This window comes from Amborella trichopoda, chromosome 1, assembly GCF_054954075.1.
Source record: "Amborella trichopoda isolate Santa Cruz 75 chromosome 1, AtrichopodaSantaCruz75HAP2 v2.0, whole genome shotgun sequence".
Taxonomy (NCBI): Eukaryota; Viridiplantae; Streptophyta; class Magnoliopsida; order Amborellales; family Amborellaceae; genus Amborella; species Amborella trichopoda.
Genome location: NC_142336.1, coordinates 7,456,079 through 7,480,120, shown reverse-complemented (window position 1 = coordinate 7,480,120; position 24,042 = coordinate 7,456,079). Strand labels below are relative to the sequence as shown.

The 24,042-nt window shown below is 35.8% G+C and overlaps 2 protein-coding genes across 2 annotated transcripts; one reads left to right on the top strand and one right to left on the bottom strand.

Annotated features, from left to right (window-relative positions):
* Positions 1-13,855: 13,855 nt before the first annotated feature.
* LOC18426234 (aspartic proteinase CDR1) lies at positions 13,856-15,311 on the bottom strand. The gene has a single exon (XM_006832892.3). The coding sequence runs from the start codon at positions 15,309-15,311 to the stop codon at positions 13,965-13,967; it is 1,347 nt and encodes a 448-aa protein (XP_006832955.2). The 3' UTR covers positions 13,856-13,964.
* Positions 15,312-21,127: 5,816 nt separating this feature from the next.
* Positions 21,128-23,651, top strand: LOC18426233 (aspartic proteinase nepenthesin-2). The gene is given in 3 exon segments (XM_088867071.1): positions 21,128-21,257; positions 22,439-23,593; positions 23,596-23,651. Coding segments are annotated over 3 exon segments (1,341 nt in total).
* Positions 23,652-24,042: the final 391 nt, after the last annotated feature.

Below are 24,042 nucleotides of genomic sequence, written 5' to 3'. Positions count from 1 at the left end.
CCAGTTCCAATCTAACCAGCCGATTAACGGTTAGGTCGGCCGATTTTACGAACATTGCTCCCAAATCTATCTGAAAAAATGGATTGGGGCCGGTCTTCCCCACTTAATGACTAGAAATAAGCTTGATTATGTTCAATTTAGACATTAGATTCAAATGCAAGGGATATTTTGGGAAAGTTAAGTCAAGGCTAATTTTGAAATAATATAAAAGAATTGTGTAGAGGTCCAAGGTCACAATTCCAAGCTTGAGAGTGAATGTTCCAAAGCATGCAATGCAAATTTGAATATGGAATAAGTGAAGTCTAGAATTCTCTTAAATTTCCTTGTAATTTCGTCCAAGCATATAGGGTGTATGTATGAGAGGAAAAACATCACTAGAATGACATAAAAGTAGTCTAGAAAGGTCCTAAGAGGTCTGTATATCCATGTACTATGTTTTTGTATAAGCAGAGTGAAGAAACTGTGTTGATTTGGTCTCTTTGTGTGCAAAAGTACAAATTGTAAAAGTAAGCCTTCTTCCTCCCTATTTCTAACAAGTGGTATCAAAGCCAAAGTGCTAAATAATGGCCCTCTTGATTCAACTATAAATTCTTCTTCTCACCAAAAACAACTATGAGAATTGGAGTATTCAAATGAAGGCATTGTTAGGGTCTCAAGATGCTTTGGATGTTGTTGAAAATGGGTATGTAGAACCGCCAACCTCGTAAGAAGAATCCGCTTTGGATCAAAATCAAATAAGCATGATAAAGGAGTTGAGAAAGTTGGACAAGAATGCTTTCTTTCTTATTTATCAAAGAATTGATGAGAGCGGTTTTAAGAAAATTTCTTCTGCTGCAAATTAAAAGAAGGTATGGGAGAGTCTTCAAAACTCTTTCAAAAGGGTTGGAAAGGTGAATAAAGGGCACCTTCAAACTCTTAGGGACGAGTTTGAGGCATTGCGTATGAATGAATCGGGAAATATTTCAGAATATTTCTCAAGTGTCTTGGTTTTTTTAAATCAATGGACAAGAATTGAAGAAAATATCAATGAAGTTAGAATCATGGAAAAAATACTATGGTCACTAGATCGTAAGTATGAGCACATTGTTGTAGTCATTGAAGAATCAAAAGATTTAGAGACCATGATTGTTGATCAACACATACGTTCCTTACAAGCGTATGAACAAAGATTGTAAAAAAAGACTCCAAACTCTTTAGAGCATACACTACAAACAAAACTTACAATGAAGGAAGAGAATGAAGAATCTCCTTACGGAAGAGGCCAAAGATGTCAAGACAATGGCAGGAGAGGACATGGAAGATGTAACTTCAACTATGGAGGAGTGTGAGATCAACCCACAAGCTCAAAGAAGACGAGTAAGATGTAATTTTTCAAGGCCATACAATCATTCAATGTATGAAAAATCTACTATTCAATGTTATAATTATAAAAAATATGGCCATTATAGTTCCGAGTGTAGATACCTTTCTCAAAATGATGTATTTCAAAAAGCTAATTTTGTTGAAAAGAAAAATGATGAAGAAGAACTAACTTAATTATTAGCTTATAATGATAATAAATTAGAATCAAATGGATACTTGGAACACTTACTTGCATCCATCTTTAATATGGATACTTTCTACTTTTTAGACCGCACCCGCATGAAACAATTTTCTGGTTTTTTTTGCGTGGTGTCTTTATGGGAAACTGTGATATTCATTCTTTATTTTCCATTGAATTCTCAGTCGGATTGATCGGTTAATGCATGGGTTGATTTGCCAAGACAAAGTACAAGTATCTGTACATGGGTTAATGTGTATGGGTTAATTGGCAAAATTTGAGGACGTAGTTCGCATGTACTTTTAAAACAGGAGGTGTTTTACAGTGTGGACTATGTAAAATTACCAATTTACCTTTGGCCTATAAGTTCGGTAATTTTACTATGAGGTCAAGCTCTCTTGATTTTAAATTTATTTTTCAATCTTGCTTTAAAAAATAAGTGGTACCCTATTTGAAGTATCGAACCATGGGCAACAATACAGAGAGTGGGACCTCGCAGTCAAATTACTGAACTTATGGATCCAAAGTTAAATTTGGTAATTTCACCCCTAAAAAGGAAAGTAAGGATGCAAAATAAGTTTGAATACTAAAGAATGGGTCATATTTTAGGAGGGAAAGCTTTCTATGTTCCCCCTACAACATAGAAGTTTTATGTTCCCCCGTACCATCCAGTCGTCCATTTTTTATCAAGAGAGCCACTCACCGTTTGATCTTCGATCCAACGTTTCAAAGTATTTTATTTTAAGTTTTTTTTACATAATTTTTTTGAATATGAAATTTGGTACGTGTCATCTTCTCATTAGGGTGCACCTATAAAAAATATTAACAATAATTTTTCGATAAATAATAATGGCCAAAATACCCCTTGAAACTTTCAGGGGTATTTTGGTTATTTTATTTTATTGAAAATATTTTTTTTTTATATTTTTTGTTAGTATGAGTTTAATAAAGGAATGGAAGCCAAAATTTAGTGTCAAAACAGTTTATAGAAAAAAAAATTAAAAATAAAACAGTATAGAGACGTGACATTGTGATTGGGGCAATCTTAGCCCTCCATTAAAAAATGGACCGTTGGATAAGGGGGAACATAGAACTTCTATGTTGAAAAGGAAACATAGAAAGCTTTCCCATTTTAGGATATCTTATGTTCAAGGTTTTTGAGCTCTGCTAATTCATTTACCCTCGGTTAGAAAGTACTCGTTTGAATGCCCAAAACTTAAAAAACTGTACTTCGGTAGTTCATAAGTTGTTTCGAAATTGACCAACGGCAATATGATTTTGTTTTTGGAGGTTTCAAATGTCCTGCTTTCGAACCACTTAAAATATACAAATAAAAGAAAAATTTATCAAAATATCCGTAAGAGATGTATTATCTAACAGTTCACTATTTACAACTATTCCAACTCAAGATAATGCATTTTTCTTATTGTAGTTTGAAATTAAATCAAAAGATATGAATATAGTGTTAAATTGTTTCTCTCATAGATAATTTAATTAATTACCCCACAAAAAAACGCTTGTATTTTGGGCTGTTTGGAAGGAGGGCTTTCCACAACCTAACACTTAGATCTTTTGTGTTTGGGTGCGGTTCGTATAGAGCCAAGGTTGTAAACAATCAAAGTAAAGCTCACTTTTAAATAGTTTCTAGAAATGTGGTTTCAATATTGGAAATCATTGCGATAGCCTTAAAATATATTTTCATCTTTAATTATAAACTTTAAAGTTTGAAAAATACTGTAGATCGAATGGATCTATGAAAGCTTGAAAATCTTGATAATTGACGGTCAAAAAATGCGTTACAAGATGTACTATTTCTAAAACTTGAAATCCATTTTTTTTTTCTCATGTCCATGCATCTGTTGGAAATGTGGCCTATCAGGCCCTTTTCCTTCCCGAAAATTTATTTTTTCAATAATGATACAAAAGCCATATTGAAGTATAAATGAAATCCCATGTGGTTAACATGAGACAATACAATATACATTGATCCATTTTTGAGCTTTAATAGGATCTATCAATAGAGGGAAAAACCCAGTATCACCGAAGGGAAAACCCAATGGTCTGTTTAGATTCCTTGTAAATTGTGGGAATGCTTGGAAGACATTCTATTATATGAGTCATTAGTGGACTAATGAGATGTTTAGCTTATTACATAGGATTAACAGCTTAGTGACAACTTGTTAATCCTAATTAGCTGTACTTAAGGGAATTAAGGCAGGAGGTACACTTGGATCTCAACTCTTGTGGACCATGATTGTGAGAGTTATTAAATAAATGTGTTCTCTATAAAAAGAGGTTAACCCCTCTAGAAAAAAAATAGAAAGATAGAAAACAGGTGAAGAAGAATCACCAAGAGGAGTCTGAAGGTAGCTTGTTACTAGATGGCTTGGTTTATAGGTTTTGGTATAGAACCTTAAGTCCCTTGTATGATTTAAGGACAGATCCGACTGAGTTATTTATCGATTTCAATTTTATTTATTTGTTATTATTTTTATTTGGACTAACAATGGTAACAGAGCGAGATTTGTATATTTATGTTTGTAAACGAGGATATCCTTGTAGAAAATAGGTCTACATTAATAATGTGGGATTTGTTCTAACAACAGTTAGATTATGTTTTATGGATACAAGCCATTGGATGCATTCTTATCCAATGCATTATCTATGGGTTTTCATATTACTTTTTACTTACTCCAACAAAACCATGATTGAATGACTGTTAGAGATATCATACAATATTCATATAGATTTATTCTCTATGTGATAACTCTTGTATAAATTAGAAATAGACTTATGTGTGAACTTATTATTATGCAGACTGCTTAATAGCTAAGTCAGAATTGAGTTCTTGACTTTGAACAACCAATCTTAATATCATTTCCAAAAAACAAAGGTAGTTATATATGCTAGGGAACAATACTTGCAATTAATACATTTTTTAGGACCATGTGCCGTGGTAATTCAAGTTCTAAAGCCTGGTATTTCTTACTTTCAATGTTATCCCTTTGTTCATATATATATAAATAAAGCATGCAACTCACATTAACAATTCCTTCTCTCTTACCTATTAGAAAAAGAAAAATGAATTCATTATTTATTCTATAGGGGTCCTTTGATTATTCCACTCATGTATGAGTAGTGAAGGATGCCGATAATAAAAATTAAGTATCGGGCATAACAATCCTTCCAACCTATCATCTTTGCATGCCTTTAGAGTATTTTATGAGCTGGTTTTTTGAACAATATTTTGATGAATAATGTACCCAAAATCTATTACAAAGCATTTGTGGTAAGCTCTTTATTATCTAAAATTAGAATTTAGCAGGTTTTAATTATAAAGCATTTGTGGTAAGTTCTTTATTACCTTAAATTAGAATTTGGTAGGTTTCAATTACAAAGTTTTTTTTGTGAATTCTTTATTGCCTTAAATTAGAATTTGGTAGGTTTCAATTATAAAGCTTTTGTAGTAAGTTCTTTAGGGCCTTAAATTAGAATTTGACAGGTTTCTATTACAAAGCTTTTGTGGTAAGTTCTTTATTAACTTAAATTAGAATTTGACAGGTTTCAATTATAAAGAATTTGTGGTAAGTTATTTATTGCCTTAAATTAGAATTTGGCAAGTTTCAATTATAAAGCATTTGTGGTAAGTTCTTTATTACCTTAAATTAGAATTTGACAATTTTTAATTACAAAGCTTTTGTGGTAAGTTCTTTATTGCCTTAAATTGGAAATTTGTTGACATTCTATTTTATCTTAATAGCATAAAATAAATGTAAATCAATGTGTAGTACTATTTTTAAATTTAAGCTTCTCTCTCTCTCTACCCAAGGATACACAAGTCTCTATCTCTCACTCTTCATTATTTAAAAAATAAATAAATTATAAAAAATAGGTTGGAAGATATTCTTATTTATTTCCAACATGGGCCTCTAGCAATTATACACATTATGATAAGACATATATTGGTTATCAATTTTTTTTAAAGAGATACTTGATTTGAAATTTTTATGGTGATCAATGATTATGAATATTTCAAGTTCAACAATATATGTATATTTGTGTTAGAATTTTTTTCTTGCTTTCTACAAACATTAAGAATATTTTGTTTAGATTGATAATGTTGTTTATTATTTTTAACCAAGTTGTGACTTACTTTTCAGCATTGTTTTGCTTAGTATTCTTTTATTTATTTAGAAAACTAAAATTGTACGCATGAGGATGTATGCCAAGGTATCATTTTTCATTGAGAAGTAATTATCATTGACATCTAATCGTGTTTTGTGTATGTCCAAATGACAATAAAATAGTTAATGATGTATCATGTTAGATTGAATTATCATATTAGTGATAGCTATTCATTAGATAGTGGGAGTAAATCTTCATTTACCAAATTAGAATTGAATTTGTTAGCTCTATAATTATCAATGCACATTAAAATTGTGAGAGCAAATACTGATCTAGCATGCTAGACTATATTGGACTAATTTTTGTTATTATGATGACAACCACATATTGAGAATAGTGGGAGCCATTATTGAATAAGTTGATAACATCATCAATTTGAACCTTATTGAACATGTCAAAAAGAAATTATATTATATTTCTTTCTTTTATTATTGTTAAGGTTAAGACCGCTTAAAGATTTCTTTATGTATATAATAATACCAACAACTTTGTCAAATTATTATTTTTTTTACTATTTTGTCCTATGATTCGAATTTAAGCTTTGGACTTAAAAACCAGTTGTGGACGAAATGTTTAAGAAATAAGCGAAAGCAATAGGCATTTTTCTCTTGGCTAAAAGATAGATGTAAATAAAATTCAACGTGTTGGTAAATAATTGGTACGGTATATGAGAAACCCCATACAGGTAGCATGAGACAATGCAATATACAAAACCATTGAGGCCAAGAAATCCAAGTATGATGTTTGACAACATTGGCAGGGTATATGTGAAATCTCATTTAAGTAGCATGAGGCAATGCCATATACTAGATATTGTGGCCAGGAAATCTAAGTGTGGTGTATGACCACATTGGTAAGGTATATGAGAAATCCTAAGTAGGTAGCATGAGGCAATGTCATATACAAAACCATTGAGGCCAAGAAATCCAAGTGTGGTGTTTGACCATATTGGCAAGGTATATGTGAAATCTCATGTGGAAAGCATGAGGTAATGCCATGTACAAAGTTGTGAAATCCCATACAAGTAGCATGAGGCAATGTCAGGCTTTGGAGACCAGGAAATCTAAACGTGGTGTGTGACTACATAGGCTGAGTATATGAAAATCTCATGTGGAAAGCATGAGGCAATGTCATGTACAATATGCTAAAGGGCATTCAGGCCAAGTGGGAGTTGATGGAAATATGGCTTATCAGGCCCTTTTCCTCCTGGAAATTTATTTTTTCAATAATAGTACAAAGGCCATATTGAATAATATGTGACATCCCATGTGGTTAACATAAAGCAATGCCTTGAACATTGATCCATTTTTTAGCTTTAACAGGATGTATCACTGGAGGGAAAACCCAGTGGTGTGGGAATGCTTGGATGACACCCTATTATATGAGACATTAGTGGACTAATGACATGTTTAGCTTATTACATAGGATTAAGAGTTTGGTGACAATTTATTAATCCTAATTAGCTACACTTAAAGGAATTAAGGCAGAAGTTACACTTGGAACTCAACTCCTATGGACTATGAATGTGAGAGTTACTAAATAAAGATGTTCTCTATAAAATGATGTTAACCCCGCTAGAAACGAAAGAGAAGGATAGAAAAGAGGTAAATGAGATTCACAAAGAGGACTCTCAAGGTAGCCTGTTACCGGATGGCTTGGTTTATAGGTTTTGGTATGGAACCTTAAGTCCCTCGTGTAATTTAAAGATAGATCCGAGTAAACTATTTTATCAATTTCAATTTTATTTACTTTTTATTTTTTTTTATTGGGACTAACTGCATCTTGACATTAAGATGATAAATTTGAGGATATTTGGGTGGGCTCTAATTTGATTGTTTGGAGCCTCAGCTCTATATAAACTTTTTCCTTCGTGTTTTAGACCGCAAAAATGTTAAACTTGAAAATCAAGAGTAAATCAGCAAGAAAAATAAGGCCAAATTGGCCTCAATTTTTTTTACAATTTTAAAATTTTAATAACTGGTTAGAAAATTCATATTGCTAATCCAAATTTTCGACCGGCCGAACTAGATCAGAAATTCGGATGAACAATCCGTGTCACGAGTCCATTTTCTAAAACCTTAGGCTATAAATATCACAAACTCACGTGTATATGACATTGTAAAAGCATCTAAAGTCATCATGACCAAAGACTTCTAAGGATCTTGAAGCCTCATCGTCCACTTGTTGACTGGACAGTAATGAAAGAGTGTGTGCATGTATGCATTTCCTTTCCTTTACTCGAAGCGTGCATGTGTATAATTTTTTCATAAAACACTACTTGGTAATTTGACTGATGATTTCACGATTTTAAATTCGTGGGGACAAGTTTGTTTCAATTAGGTAATGGTCAGGGTTTGTGGTGGTAGCACCCCCATACCTAGTTATCAAGTTGTTGTTTTCAATTCTGTTGACCCCACCCACTGACACTTTAAAAAACGTTTACTCCCTAATCTATCTGAAAAACTGGATAGGGGCCAGTCTTCCCCATTGAATGTTTAGAAATAAGCTTGATTATATTCAATGGTATTTTTGACAATATATTTAAATGTCAGTCATATTTTGAGAAAGTTATGTTAAGGGAAATTTTGAAATAATATAAAAGAATTGTGTTGAGTACCAAGGTCACATTTCTAAGTTTGAGAGAGAGGAGTCCAAAGCATGCAATGCATGCAAATTTAAATATGGAATGAGTGAAGTCTATAATTATGTTGAATATTATTGTAATCTCGTCCAAGTATATAGGATGTATGTTAGGAGAGGGAACATGCAAATTTGAATATGGAATGAGTGAAGTCTAGAATTATGTTTAATATTCTTGTAAGTTCGTCCAAGCATATAGGTGTATGTTATGAGCGGGAAAACCTCACTAGAATGGCCTAAAAAGAGTCTAGGTAGGTCCTAAGAGGTCTATATATCTATGCACTATGTTTTTGTACAAGTAGAGTGAAGAAACGGTATTGATTTGGTCTCATTGTGTGCAAAAGTACAAATTGTAAAACTAAGTCTTCTTCCTCCTTATTTCTAACAATTGGTATTAGAGCCAAAGTGCTAAAAAAATGGCCCCCTTGATTCAACTATAAATTCTCCTTCTCACCAAAAACAACTATGAGAATTGGAGTATTCAAATGAAGGCATTGTTGGGATGCCAAGATGCTTGGGATGTTGTTGAAAATGGGTTTGTAAAACTGCCAACCCCGCAAGAAAAACCCGCTTTGTATCAAAATTAAAGAAGTGTGATAAAGGAGTTGAGAAGGTTGGATAAGAATGGTCTCTTTCTTATTTATCAAAGAATTGATGAGAGCACTTTTGAGAAAATTTCTTCTGCTGCAAATACAAATAAGTTGTGGGAGATTCTTCAAAACATTTTCAAAAGAGTTGGAAAGGTGAAAAAAGAGCGCCTTCAAACTCTTAGGGCCAAGTTTGAGGCATTGCATATGAATGAATCAAAAAATATAGATGATGTTAATGGAGACAATACTACGGTCACTAGAACGTAAGTATGAGCACATTGTTGTAGTCATTGAAGAATCAAAAGATTTAGAGGCCAAGACTATTGATCAACTCAAGGGTTCCTTTAAAGATCGACAAACGTGATCTTGCTGAGGTAGTTGTGCATCTATATATATATATATATATATATGAAAAACACTATGTAAAACCAATAGGCGAAAATAAACAGTAATTTTTCCTACCTCCATCACCGTCCAAAGTTCATCAAGCGGTCACGATTGTCCGATACTATTTTATTTTTTATTGTTTTTTCTACAAATCGGAATGACCTGAAATTTAGAATGTGTATTAATAAAAAATAGAGAAATCTTTCAAAAACATAAAAAAATATTTTTCGTCAAAAATAAGTGACCAAAATGGCCCAGAAAAGTTTCGGGGGTATTTTGGTCAATAGTTTTTTACAGATAATTTTTTTTATATTTTTATTAGATGCGCCTCAGTAAGATGTACATATGTTTCAAATTTTAGGTCATTATGATTATAAAAAAAATGAAAAATAAAATACTACCGGACAATAGTGACCACGCGATGAAATTTGGACGGTGATGAACGTAGGCGAAATCACTATTTATTTTCGCCTATAAGAGTTGGAAAGACTATATATGTATATATATTTTATTTTATTCTTTTCAACCCTTTTTCTTTTGGCAAAGATTACCCACAAGCTTTCTTGTTACAGTAATTCTTGCTTCAAGAAAATAAAAGCAAAACCAACGAATCCAAAATCTTTAAACCTTAATGCCATTAAACTAATTTTCTTTAAACAAAGAAAAATAATCACTACTTTTCATACTTGGGAATGCAAAGATAATATATTTGAAAGGGAATAAAAATAAAAGAACAATATCGTAGATTACCTCACCTAGGCTTTATTACACCCCTCGCCGGAACCTTCAATCTCAATGGGAAAGCAAGTTTCAAGGAAAACCCTTTAATGGAACCATGAACTCCTCTTGATCACAAAATTCGAACTTACGTACAAACCCATATGACCTATTTAATGCAAGATAACATCTACTTGCTGCAAGATGAGGGAGAGAAATACATGGTGCAAAAAGTGGGGCGTGCCCCTTCTCATGATCTAGAGAGAAAGAGAGCCTTCTAGGGTTGGGGAGTGACCCCCTTGTTTTTTATTTATCAAAAGATCGAGAGAAATATTTTAGAGAGAAGAGAGAAATTGACGTATAAAGAATTATGGGCAAGGGATCCTCTTTTTATAATGCTAAAAATAGGATAAGGGTTTCTAAAGATTTCTAGGGCTTACTTCTTCCTTTGGAATTAAATGAATTAAAACCGGCAATTGGACTATAATTGAGAGATTTCTCTCTCCATGATTCTCTCCATTTATGAAATTATTTTGAGTAGCTATTTAGGAAACTTTTTACATAGATGATTCTCTCTCCCCCTCTCTCCCTCGTTTAGTAATTTGCTTCTTATTTTCCAAAATCTTTTACATCTCCATATCTTTTCTTGAAAAGGAAATTCTGCCATTTTCTACATATGTTTTTTTGCACCTGGTTTCTATGCGGCCAAGCTCGCATACTTAAAAAGGTGGGCCTATTAATAAATCTATTTTTGAGATGGATTTTAGGAGTTAATTTTTAAAAATATGTAATCTTTGACATGGAGATCATGAATATAAATAAATAAATAAATTCCAAAAACTAGAACTAATAATTCTAGTAAGAAAACATATGGACCATTAGTTTCCATTGTTTTAGATGGAACACCTGCTTGTATCCATCTTTAAGATGGATGCTTTAAAACTTTTTGGACTGTATCTGTAGTCATGGGGTGCAGCCCGCATGAAACAATTTTCCAGTTTATTTTTTGTGGTGTCTTTATGAGAAATTGTGATATTCATTATTTATTTTCCATTGAAATTTCAGTCGGCATGATTTATTAATGCATGGCATGGGTTGATTCGCCATGACAAATACAAGTATCTGTGCATAGGTTAATTTGCAAAATTTGAGGACATGTTTCGCATGTACTTTTAAAAAAGAAGGTGTTTTACCGTGTGGACTAGGTAAAATTACCAATTTACCTTTGCCCTATAAGTTTGGTAATTTTACTGTGAGGTCATGCTCCCTTGATTTTTAATTTATTTTTCAATCTTGCTTTAAAAAATAAGTAGTTTCATATTTGAAATATCCAATGGTGGGCAATAATAGAGAGAGTAGGACCTCACAGTCAAATTTCTGCACTTATGGATCCAAAGTTAAATTTGGTAATTTCACCCCTGAGAAGAAAAGTAAAGATGCAAAATAAGTTTGAAAGTACTCTTTCGAACGCCCAGAACTTAAAAAGCTGTGCTTCAGTAGTTCATAAGTTGTTTCGAATTTAGCAACAACAAATTGATTTTGTTTTGTACGGTTCAACTGTCCCACTTTCGATTCACTTATAATATACAAAAAAAGCAAAAATTATCAAAAAATCCATAGAAGATGTATTATCTAACATTTTACTATTTACAACTATGCCAATAAGATAATGCGTTTTTCTTATCGGCAATTTGAAATTAAATCAAAAGATATGAATAGTGTGTTCAATTGTTTCTCTCATAGATAATTTAATTAATTACCCCATAAAAAAAGGCTTGTGTTTTGGGCTATTTGAAAGGAGGGCTTTGGACCACCCTAACACTTGATCTTTTGTGTTTGGGTACGGTTTGTATAGATCCGAGGCCCTAACTAATCAAAATAAAGCACACCTTCAAATAGTTTCAAGAAATGTGGTTTCAAAATTGGAAATATTTGTGATAGCCTTAAAATATATTTTCATCTTTAATTATAAAATTTAAAACTTAAAAAATAGCATAGATTGAGCGGATCTATGAAAACTTGAAACCTTGAAGTCCAAAAACACATTACAAGATGCACTATTTTCAAAACTTGAAATCCATTTTTCTTCTCATGTCCATGCATCTTGATGTCGAGATGATCAATTTGAAGATATTTGAACATCAAAATAACCTGTTCTAATGAAATTTTTGAGGTGGGCTCTAATTTGATTGTTTAGAGCCTTGACTCTATATAAACTTTTTCCTTTGTGTTTTATACCGAAAGAATGTTAAAGTTGCAAATCAAAATTAACTTAGCAAGAAAAATAAAGTGAAATTTGCCTCACTTTTTTTTAATTTTAAAATTTTAATAACTGGATCGAAAGTTCAGATTGCTAATCCAGATTTTCAATCCACATAACTAGATCGAAAATACGGATGAGCAATCTGGGTCACGAATCCGTTTTGTAAAACCTTAGGCTATAAACATCACAAACTCACGTACATATGACATTGTAAAAGCATATAAAATCATCATGACCAAAGACTTCTTGAAGATCATCATCGTCCACTGATTGACTGATAAAAGAGAGTGAGCCCACCAGAACATGAGAACACTCCAAATGGTGGTCTCACTCTCACGGGTGATAGCCCATATGATCATAGATTTATTTTGCTCATGCGGACTATAGATTTCTTTCCTTTGGCTAAAGTTAAACTTCTTTCCAACGTGCTTTGCATGCATGCATGTAATGCAAATGAAGACATAAAATACAACCATACCTTATTAGGTTAGAGAATGTGTTGGAGTCTTAGTGGTAGTTTTGCCTAGCCCTATCATGGGGTCTCTGCCCCAATTTTCACCAAAGGGTAAGAGCCCAAAAATCCCCATTGGCTTATCACTTTTTAAAAATAGCTTTGGGACCTTGGCAGTAGTATTGGTTAGCTTCATGGTGAGGTCTCTGACTCTATTGTCATCAAAAGGAGTTAAGACCAAAAGGGGTACCTAGCCCTATGGTGAGGTCTCTGACTCCATTGTCACTTAGCCCTATGGTGAGGTCTCGGACTCCATTGAGAATAGCTTTGGTGCCTTACCAGTAGTATTGCTTAGCCCCATGGTGAGGTCTCTAACTCCATTGTCACTTAGAGCTATGGTGAGGTCTCTGACTCTATTGTCACCACAGGGTTAGTATTGCCTAACCCAATGGGTAGTATTGTCTAGCCCCATGGTGAGGTCTCTTACTCCATTCTCACTAAAAGGGTAGGTCTCTAACTCCATTGTCACTTAGCCCTATGGTGAGGTCTCTGACTCCATCGTCACCACATCATGATAGGGGTAGTAATTCCTAGCCCCATGGGCAGTATTGCCTAGCCCCATGGTGAGGTCTCTTACTCCATTCTCACCAAAAGGGTAGGGGCTCAATCCCCACGAACTTACCACTTTTTTTTTATCTTACTAAGTAAATTGTGTATTTATCTTGTATCATCATGCTTTCTCTTAGTGTTTCAAAAATTGGAATGGTGCTCCAATTCTCTAGGGGTCCGATTCAAATTCACTCCAGTGATTCTTGAGTTGGATTGGACTGTATTAAAAAAAATAAAAAATTTAAAACTTCAAATCAGGTAGAATTATATCATTCTAGGGTTTTTTTGGCCCTGAAATTGCCCACCCCTCTATCCGGTCCAACTCCGGGGATTCCCAAGTCTCAACGGTGATTTATGCACCACTATTTGCGTGCTAAAAAACTGTATTTGAAAAGAAAGAAAAAACTGATAATAATCATAGATTTCTGAAATAGGACCATAGCACATGAAATCTTTTTAAGAAAACTGCTACATATATTCACCCCATAATGTCAAGCATCTTATTTTTTCCCATAATAAACTTTTCAAGATCTACTATTTGACCATGAATACAAATTATCCATGAAGGACCAGCAAAACACCCTAAATCATGGCCCCCTGTAACTGGCTACAGTGAGCAGGTGCAAAGGACAATCTGTTCTCCCCAAGATCATACTCGACCACCATATTTTGCTGTTGCCAATTTCCGAAAATGAAAGGACCAGCATCACCAGTGGTCACAATGGCCAAGCAAATCACATCCTCCTGCAAGGGATAGAATAAATTACTTGGTTCCAAATTCCAGTCAGCATCGTCGGAAAAGTGGAATGTAATATCTGGTAATCCGGTGATCTTACGGTAATCTGCCACTTTGTAGCATTTCTCAAACGGACTCGGAGGATTTCTGATAGACGGAAAATCCACAATATCGTTGAATTTGTCGAGTAGTAGTTCAACAGCAACAGCGGGCAGGAGAGTCAGCGTGGTTCCTGAATCTATGATGAACCCACCATCTCCTGTTTCGGTTAGATCAAACGTCCCTGGAGGAATGCCTAGTCTCTGTTTATCGACACTAATGTCTGTTAGATCCAAGAAATAGAAGGTCGGAAACTGCTCGGAATTTATTATCGGTGTGCTTGAAACGTTCAGGCCTGAGATATCCGCGTTCTCACCAAAGTTCAACACGCTTGTCGCGTTCGTATCATGCCTAGAGGCGAGGCAATACGAGAATTTGTTCGAAATTGAGCTCCCTAACTGAGAGTTTAGAGACAAGGGACCACCTCCGAGCCCAACTAGACCAGCCTCGCCATTTGTGCCGAAGCTTCCAGTATTTGAGGAGCCGCACCCGAACCCAAGCCCGTTGATTTTGGCACCAGTGCCAGGATCAGTACTAAAAGTGGCACTAGTGCTAGTTTTTATGGGATCACTACTAGGAGTTGTAGTGAGACTGAAACTCGGATTAACACTAACGATAGCTTTAAGGGATGTTAAGGTGGATTGGGGGGTTTCAAAGGTGAAAGTTTCGGTTGAAAGTTTACCACTGGTAGCCGAGGTGTCGCCGTAATGATAGTCGTATTGGCATGATGAGCCACCACATTCGCGGTTATTCTTAAGGTTTTGGCAGAGGGTTGACGAGCAGTTCAGGGAGAGGTAGGTTGAAGATGATTTGGGGTCGAAAATCGGCGCCTTTTGTTCAAAGCAATTGGAACAAGGGAGGCATTGAGTCCAAGTTAGATCGCTCCCTGTGTCCGCAATAAGCCAATATGGCTCTGCAGGGGTCCCGATCCCGACCCTCATGAGGTACTCAGAGGGACCCGCTTTAACCTCTGAGGACAATTTTGACGGTGAGGATTTGCCAGTGAGGACTGATTGGAAGTGTTGAAGGCGAGAAAGGGAGCGTTGCGCAGAGAGCCTGAAGAGGTCAGAGGCCGAGGCCGAGGGGTCACGCATGGGGGAGTAGGGAGAGTCCCGGTGTATGAGGGCTATTTTAAATGATGAAGAGGGGCTGGAATGAGAGAGGGGTCTTGAGAAAGAGCACAAGGGGAGACAGAGCAGGAGGACAGGCAGAGAGAGGGCCATTAGGGTTGCCATGAGTGCCATGAACAGGAGATGAGGGGTTCTCTTGAGGGACTCTTGACTATATATTACTTGGGTACCATGGCTAAGAATAGGTAAAAATTGACAGCTAATTCCCTGACTGTATCTATCTCCTTTTCTGGTGTGTGCATGTATGCAGTCCATTTCCTTTACTCAAAGCGTGCATGTGTTATATTACTTTCATTAACACAGTCCTATTCTTTTAGGTAATGTTACTGGTGATATTACGATTAAATCGTGTGATCAAGTTTGTTTCAATCGAACTCTATTTCTAGGAGAGATACTAATTGGTTTCATATATTGCGAGTTATGAAGCCGTTTTCACACGGATATAGGGGGTTGATGCTGGTCCTACCCCTAACATAGACCCAGACCGTCCTAGTTCTGGGTCTCATCCAAGTCATTCGAGATAAGAAATTAAATTTTTATTTTATAGTTTATATATATTTTATGCATATATACTGGGTCGGGTGGACGCTAACCCAGACCGGTCCCCAGACCCATACCAAGTTTGGGCCTGATTGCCTCCACTAACAAAACACTACTAATTTCAATTTAGCAGCCTGAACATTTTTAATTTCTTGGGCACCATTTCTGATGAATATCTTCTCTATTTGTTCCACATTCAGAGCTATAGATTTCACAATTTGGGAAAAAAATAAATTTTGGGGTTATCATTGGATATTTTATCAACAGAACTTCATTTTTCGACATTACACCTTACTTTGGTTGGTTAAGGTTAACTTGTTATACAGACCTCACCCTTTCTAGATTTGTACAATACTAAGATATTCATGTGTGTTTTTATTTCCAATTCCACCTACAGAGTTATATTATAAGAGTTATATTCGGCCACTCATTTTTTTATAGAAAAGTATATAATGAGATTATTTAGCTTTGGTACAAGCTAGTTGCAATTAATCTTGACCATTGGATGGCTGCATTTATTTCATTGATCAAGCTCAAAATTCAAAAGAAATTTTATCGTACTTTATGGTATACTCAAGTTATCAGATTTCACATCAAAAAGTTATAAATAATTATGATGTTCTTGTACCAACGATAAATGGCCTTAATATATAGATTCCCTTTTCTTATTTAACCAAGTAGTATTTTTAATTCAACTGCCCACAAGTATCACCATAGCTTACCTTGATTTGCCAACGATAGCAGTAGGTGGCCGATAATTAATTACCATACTTGCTTGGTATTATTATTGCGCTCTACGCCTGATATCCAAAAAATATAATGGTAATTAGACTTAAGTGGTCAGAATGGCAGATTGACGCAATATGATGTCTACAGTTCTATTCCTATTTCATTCCTACACTAATTGTTCCTGCTTTAATATAAGGCTTAAAAACAAGAGCACTCTTAGAAGAGTTAGAGCATGTCAGGCCTGAATGGCCTCATGCCAAGTATCGCATACCCAAACTTCTCTTAGTATGTATACAATAAACCAAGGAGCTAGGGGGCATAAATCTAGAGGTGGCAATAGACTAGGACCCGTCAGGTAGACCTGACTTGGATTTGGATATGGGTCAAAAAATGATCGGGACCAAATCTTGATCCTGAACACTATTTAGGTCTGGGACCAAATCTTTGACCAGAATACTATTCAGGTCCGAGACCAAATCTTAGACCTAAACAGGTCTAAGTCCATGTAGACCCAACAACTAGAATAGTTTTAATAATTAAATAAAATTTAATATATAATATTGAAATAAATATGATTTTATTTTTTACTTATAATATTTAAATAACACATGTATATATTTAACAAATTTATAACATATATTTAAATATATAGAAGTTGTGGATTTTTGGGGATCCGGAAGAATCTGGGTAGAGGTCCCATAATATTTGTTGGGGTACGAATCCAGCCGGACCTGACCCAACCCAACCCTTGGCCAACCATACATAGATCAACGAACCATAAAATGTTTTTACTTGTAGCAGATCGGTGGGGATCCTATTCATATTCTTACGTAGCCAAACCTACGTGGATTCGGATATGTAGGGTCTTTATAATTTGAGAAAAATTGTTTAAGGTCTTTCCAATGCATGCACAATGTGACAAGTTTTTCAAAGAATAAAGTAGCCTCAGGGCCCTAATCTCCAAACCCTGATCGGAAGTGTCGTGATATTTATGGTACTTTTCTCATGGAAAATCAAACTGATTCTATCAAATAGAACTAAAAAATAGATAAAATATCTCCATATCTCTTATTTTTAGGTTTCATTTCTTGATAAACCCAAAGTTTTAAAACATATAGCCTCTAGCCACTTTAAACCTATTTTTTAACCTAAGCAAATGTGAGAAGGACATGCTCTTTTTAAACCTAATCATTTCTGTCTTTTCACTTATATACCTCAAACTTTTCTCTTTCTCTTTCTTTTTGCAGCTCTCACTCTTTCTCCTCTTGTGTTTCTCCAAACACCTCTCTCTCATACTGATAACCTCTCACCTTCGTGAAATCTAATCCAATCCTTTCTCTCTATTCATTTATATACCCCAAACTTCTTTCTTTCTCTTTCTTCCTACATCTCCCTCTCTCTCTCAAAACATGACGAGAGAGAGCAGGAGAAGAGAGAGTGAGGGAGAGAGATGGGAAAGATGGAGATAAAGGAATTTGAGAGGATGACTTTTAGAAAGGGTATGTCTTTTTAGATTTGTTTTGCCTAAAAAACAAGATTTAAATTAGCTTAGGGGGTTAGAAGAAATAAAATCTACAATTTTTATACCCAAGACATCTTTTAAAACCTTATGTCTATTATGAAATGAAACCTAAAAATAAGAGGTATGGATATATTTTTTCAAAATATGTTACAGGGACATACCTTTTACAGCCATTGGGAAAGGAACATTGGCAACATCAAATAAAAGAAAAGACAACAAAAAAAATCTGGCAAGCGAGGACACCACAACTTTGCTTCATTCAAGGATATCACCGCTTGGTCTTTCGTGTTTTAGATGGTACAAATGTCGGACTTTCAAACTAGGAGTAACTTAGCAATAAAACGAGGCAAAAAAAAAATTTAGACCTCACCATTAAATGTCAAAAAATATAGGCCATCCTGTAATACAAAAATTTTATTTGGGCTTGTACATAAATTTCCCATAAAAAAACAAAAAACTCCTTAAATGGGGCGACACTTTTGAGAAGTGTTGTAAAACTTGGATCTCCAGGGAAGATTGTTCTGCTATATATTCATGTAGGATCGTAGGATTGGTGATTTGATTCGATCCAAATTGGTGATCCATAAAATATTAAAATAAAAATTAAAAGAAGAGTTTACTAAGTAGAGATTTAGAAGGGCCATAATAAAATATTAAATAAATTTAAAAAAATAAGAAAAATAAAAATAAAGAAGGGTCTTAGAGGGGAAATTAGGCCATGACTCATACCATTCTAGAACTGAATCGATCCCCATCGATTCTCCTACAGATATTCAGATTGGAAATTCCTGGTTGGTAAAACATTACTTTTGAAATTAAACCTTTGTTTACCCTTTAGAAAAAGTATTTATGGTCCACAAGAACATTGAATTCGATGATGGAAAGCGAGTCTCAGATCTTTAATTCAGTAATACATCCCTTCTTCCTCCACCACTATCCAGTCCAATGGTTGGACGATGATGACACTTGTAATCACAATACTGACTTAATGATATGCATCATGCTAAAACCCTACCAGTGTGATCGGATTCCATAGGGAATCGGTTGAGCTAGTCAGCTTCGCCATGTGGGCAAGCTCGAGTTGATCCGAATTGTATTTATAACTTCGGGTTATTAAAACAAATTCTAAAAAATTCAAAAAAAAGTAAAAAAAATGCCCAGTCTTTCTAACCCCTTTTCATTTTCCCCTCCCCTCCCTCCCCCTTTTCTCTCTCTGGCATCTTTCCCGAGCAAACCTCAATCCCTCATTCTCTCATCCATTGTGACTCCTGACAAACCCTCATTCCCTCGTTCTCTCATCCACCGTGCCCCCAAAAACACAACTGGCACGATGTTGTGTTGAAATTCTTCTCTTTCTCTGCAACATCTCTCTTGCACGCAATGGAGAGGAGAGGATTGATTTGTTAAAAAAATAGGAGAAACATGAAGATTGTTTGATTTCCAATGTGTTTCCTTCAAATCTCCTAGATTTTTCTGTCCCACTAAACCTAGGTGGTTTTTTGTATTTTCCGTTTTTCTTTTAGAGAGAGATGATACGAGAGAGATATGATTGAGAGAGTCGGGGTGCTCAGGAAAACAATGCTGATTGGAAACAGTGCATCTTTTAACACATTTTTGGACCGTTAGTTTTTAAGTTATTCAAGTTTTTATAGATCTGCTTGATTTACACTATTTTTTAAGCTTTAAATTTTATAATTAAAGTTAAAAATATATTTTAAGGCTATTCAAAGATTTTCAGTACTGAAACCATATTTATCGACATGATTTGAAGGTGGGCTCTAATTGAAGTTGGGCTCTAATTTGATTGTTTAGAGCCTCGGCTCTATACAAACCGCACCCTTATTTTTTTGGGGAAATTTACACCCGTACTCGTTTTTAATATCGTAACAATGAAAATGCCTCAAAGTATGATGTTATTACTCAAAAGGACGGCCCACCGAAATTTTTTATTTTTTTTGTCAAGTTTGCCCCAATCCGATTTTTTAATCGAACTACTTGATAATATCTCATTACCCTTTCAAAGCGGTTCGATTTTTAAAAAATCAAACCACTGGAGAGTTACTCGGAGTGGGAGAGAGAGAGCACGGGAGAGAGAACAAGAGAGAAAGAGAGAGAGAGAGTTACAAAGGGGTAAAAATTGGAGCATTTAAGCCCCATCCACCAGATACTATTTTAAAAAGAACCCCAAAGAGCAGTTGGGCAAACCTGTAAAAAAAACATTACAAAACTAGTCAACAGGAGCTTCACATAAAATTTTTATATTTTCAGACCAAATCGTAATAACGATTTAAAAAGGGGTTGCCTATTACATGTCAAATTGGATGGCTTGGAGTAAGTCAGGAGTCTAAGAATTTGAATTTTTCTTGGAACTTTGTGTGTATTCAACGACACTCTAACGACCACCTATTTTGGAATTTATGGGTCAACAACGATTGTGATCTCTATGTACAAAAAATAAAGGGTGCAGTTGGCATACGGATGCATTCGTAGATGTAGAGGTAAGGTGCACCTTCAAATTTTATCTTGGTATATAATTTTGATGTAAAATGTTCTTAGGATTATCTCCAAATCTATTTTTATATCTAATTATAAAATTTTAAATATAAAAAATGGTTAAAATCAAGTAGATCTATAAACATATAAACATCTTGATAATGGACGGTGGAGATAATATGTCGTAAAATGTACTATTTATGAGACTTTAAATCTTTTTATTGTTCATGGTCAAACATGTCGATGTCGAGATGATCAATCAAAGGGTTTTTCAACATTAAAACTATCTTTTCCGATGGATTTTTGAGGTGTATCTATAGTTCTACATTATAAGGTTGCATCCTTATGCAAACATTTTCAAAAAGTAAATGGCCTCTTTAGAGACAATCTCTTTAAAAAATTTGTACAAAAAATAAATGCTCACTCTCTTTCATCATTGTCCAATCAACAAGTGGACAATGATGATCTTCAATATTCTTAGAAATACTTGGGGGTGATGACGGCAGATGCCTTTGCAATGTCATGCATGTGCGTTTGCAGCGTTTACAATTATACAGCAGGCTTTAGTGTTTTGAATAATGGCTCAGGCCAAGGACTCAAACCCTTAATCGAGGCGTGTTACTCGGGTGAGTCTTGAGTAACTCGCCCAAGTAGGTCACAGTTGATAAACAATAAAAAAAAGACTGCAAAGATAAAAAACGAAAGGGACAGGCTCCATGCCTAGGCATGCGGCGTTGGGCCATGTTTTCCTCAGCACCCCGACTCTCTCAATCATACCTCTCTCTCATATCATCTCTCTCTAAAAGAAAAACGGAAAATAAAGAAAAACACATAGGTTTAAAGGGACAGACAAATCTAGGAGATTTGAAGGAATCACATTGGAAATCAAAGAATCTTCATGTTTCTCCTATTTTTTTAATAAATCAATCCTCTTCTCTCCATTGCGTGTAAGAGACATGTTGCAGAGAAAGGAGAAGAATTTCAACACAGATGAGAGATGTTTTAGAGAGAGCAACATAGAAATATGAGTGGCCAGTTGTGTTTTTGAGGGCACGGTGGATGAGAGAATGAGGGTTTGTCAGGAGACACAATGGATGAGAGAATGAGGGATTGAGGGTTCCTCGGGAAAGATGCCAGAGAGAAAAGGCGGGGGGGGGGGATGGGGTAGGACCAGCATCAACCCCCTATTTCAGTGTGAAAACGGCTTCATAACTCGCAATGTATGAAACCAATTTCTCAGAAATATCTCTCCTAGATAGAGAGTTCGATTGAAACAAACTTGATCACACGATTTAATCGTGATATCCCCAGTAACATTACCTAGAAGAATAGAACTGTGTTAATGAAAGTAATATAACGCATCCACGCTTTGAGTAAAGGAAATGGACTGCATACATGCACACACCAGAAAACGAGATAGATACAGTCATGGAATTAGCACAGTAATAAAGCATAAAGCTGTCAATTTTTACCTATTCTTAGCCATGGTACCCAAGTAATATATAGTCAAGAGTCCCTCCCCTCATCTACTGTTCATGGCACTCATGGCAACCCTAATGGCCCTCTCTCTGTCTGTCCTCCTGCTCTGCCTCCCCTTGTGCTCCTTCTCAAGACCCCTCTCTCATTCCAGCCCCTCTTCATCATTTAAGATAGCCCTCATACACCGGGACTCTCCCTACTCCCCCATGCGTGACCCTCGGCCACGCCCTCTGACCTCTTCCGGCTCTCTGCGCAACGCTCCCTTTCTCGCCTTCAACACTTCCAATAGTCCTCACTGGCAAATCCTCACCGTCAAAATTGTCCTCAGAGGTTAAAGCGGGTCCCTCTGAGTACCTCATGAGGGTCGGGATCGGGACCCCTGCAGAGCCATATTGGCTTATTGCCGACACAGGGAGCGACCTAACTTGGACTCAATGCCTCCCTTGTTCCAATTGCTTTGAGCAAAACGTGCCGATTTTCAACCCCAAATCATCTTCAACATACCTCTCCCTTAACTGCTCCTCAACCCTCTGCCAAAACCTTGAGGATAACCTCGACTGTGGTGGCTCATCATGCCATTACGACTATCAATACGGCGACGGCTCGGCTACCAGTGGTAAACTTTGAACTGAAACTTTCACCTTTGAAACCCCCAAATCCACCTTACCATCCCTTAAAGCTAGCATTAGTGTTAATCCGAGTTTCAGTCTCACTACAACTCCTAGTAGTGATCCGATAAAAACTAGCTCTAGATCCACTTTTAGTACTGATCCTGGCACTGGTGCCAAAATCAACGGGCTTGGGTTCCGGTGCGTCTCCTCAAATACTGGGCGCTTCGGCACAGATGGCGAGGCTGGTCTAGTCGGGCTCGAAGGTGGTCCCTTGTCCCTAACCTCTCAATTAGGGAACTCAATTTCGAACAAATTCTCGCATTGCCTCGCCTCTAGGCATGATATGAACTCCACAAGCGTGTTGTACTTTGGCGATAATGCGGATTTCTTGGGCCTGAACGTTTCGAGCACACCGATAAAGAATTCCGAGCAGTTTCCGACCTTCTATTTCTTGAATCTAACAGACATTAGTGTCGATAAACAGAGACTAGGCATTCCTCCAGGGACGTTTGATCTAACCGAAACAGGAGATGGTGGGTTCATCATAGATTCAGGAATCACGCTGACTCTCCTGCCTGCTGTTGCCGATAAACTACTACTCGACAAGTTCAATGATATTGTTGATTTTCCGTCTATCAGTAATCCTCCGAGTCCGTTTGAGAAATGCTACAAGGTGCCGGATTCCAGTAAGATCACCGGATTACCAGATATTACATTCCACTTTTCCGACAATGCCGACTGGAAGACGGGACCAAGTAATTTATTCTATCCCTTGCATGAGGATGTGATTTGCTTGGTCATTGTGACAACTGGTGATGCTGGTCCTTTCATTTTCGGAAATTGGCAGCAGCAAAATATGGTGGAGTATGATCTTGGGAGAACAGATTGTCCTTTGCACCTGCTCAGTGTAGCCAGTTACAGGGGCCATGATTTAGGGTTTTTTGCTGGTCCTTCATGGATAATTTGTATTCATGGTCAAATAGTAGATCTTGAAAAGTTTATTGTCGGAAAAAGTAAGATGCTTGACATTATGGGGTGAATATATGTAGCACTTTTCTTAAAAAGATTTCATGTGCTATGGTCCTATTTAAGAAATCTATGATTATTATCAGTTTTTCCTTTTTTTTCAAATACAGTTCCTTAGCACGAAAATAGTGGTGCATAAATCACCGTTGAGACTTGGGAATCCCCGGAGTTGGACCGGATAGAGGGGTGGGCAATTTCAGGGCAAAAAAACCGTAAAATGATATAATTCTCCCTGATTTCAAGTTTTTAATTTTTTATGTTTTTTAATATAGTCAGATCCAACTCAAGAATCACT

What these genes read in the sequence shown, in the direction of transcription:
- LOC18426234 (XM_006832892.3), bottom strand. Translation starts at nt 15,311, where the DNA reads ATGCGTGACCCCTCGGCCTCGGCCTCTGACCTCTTCAGGCTCTCTGCG.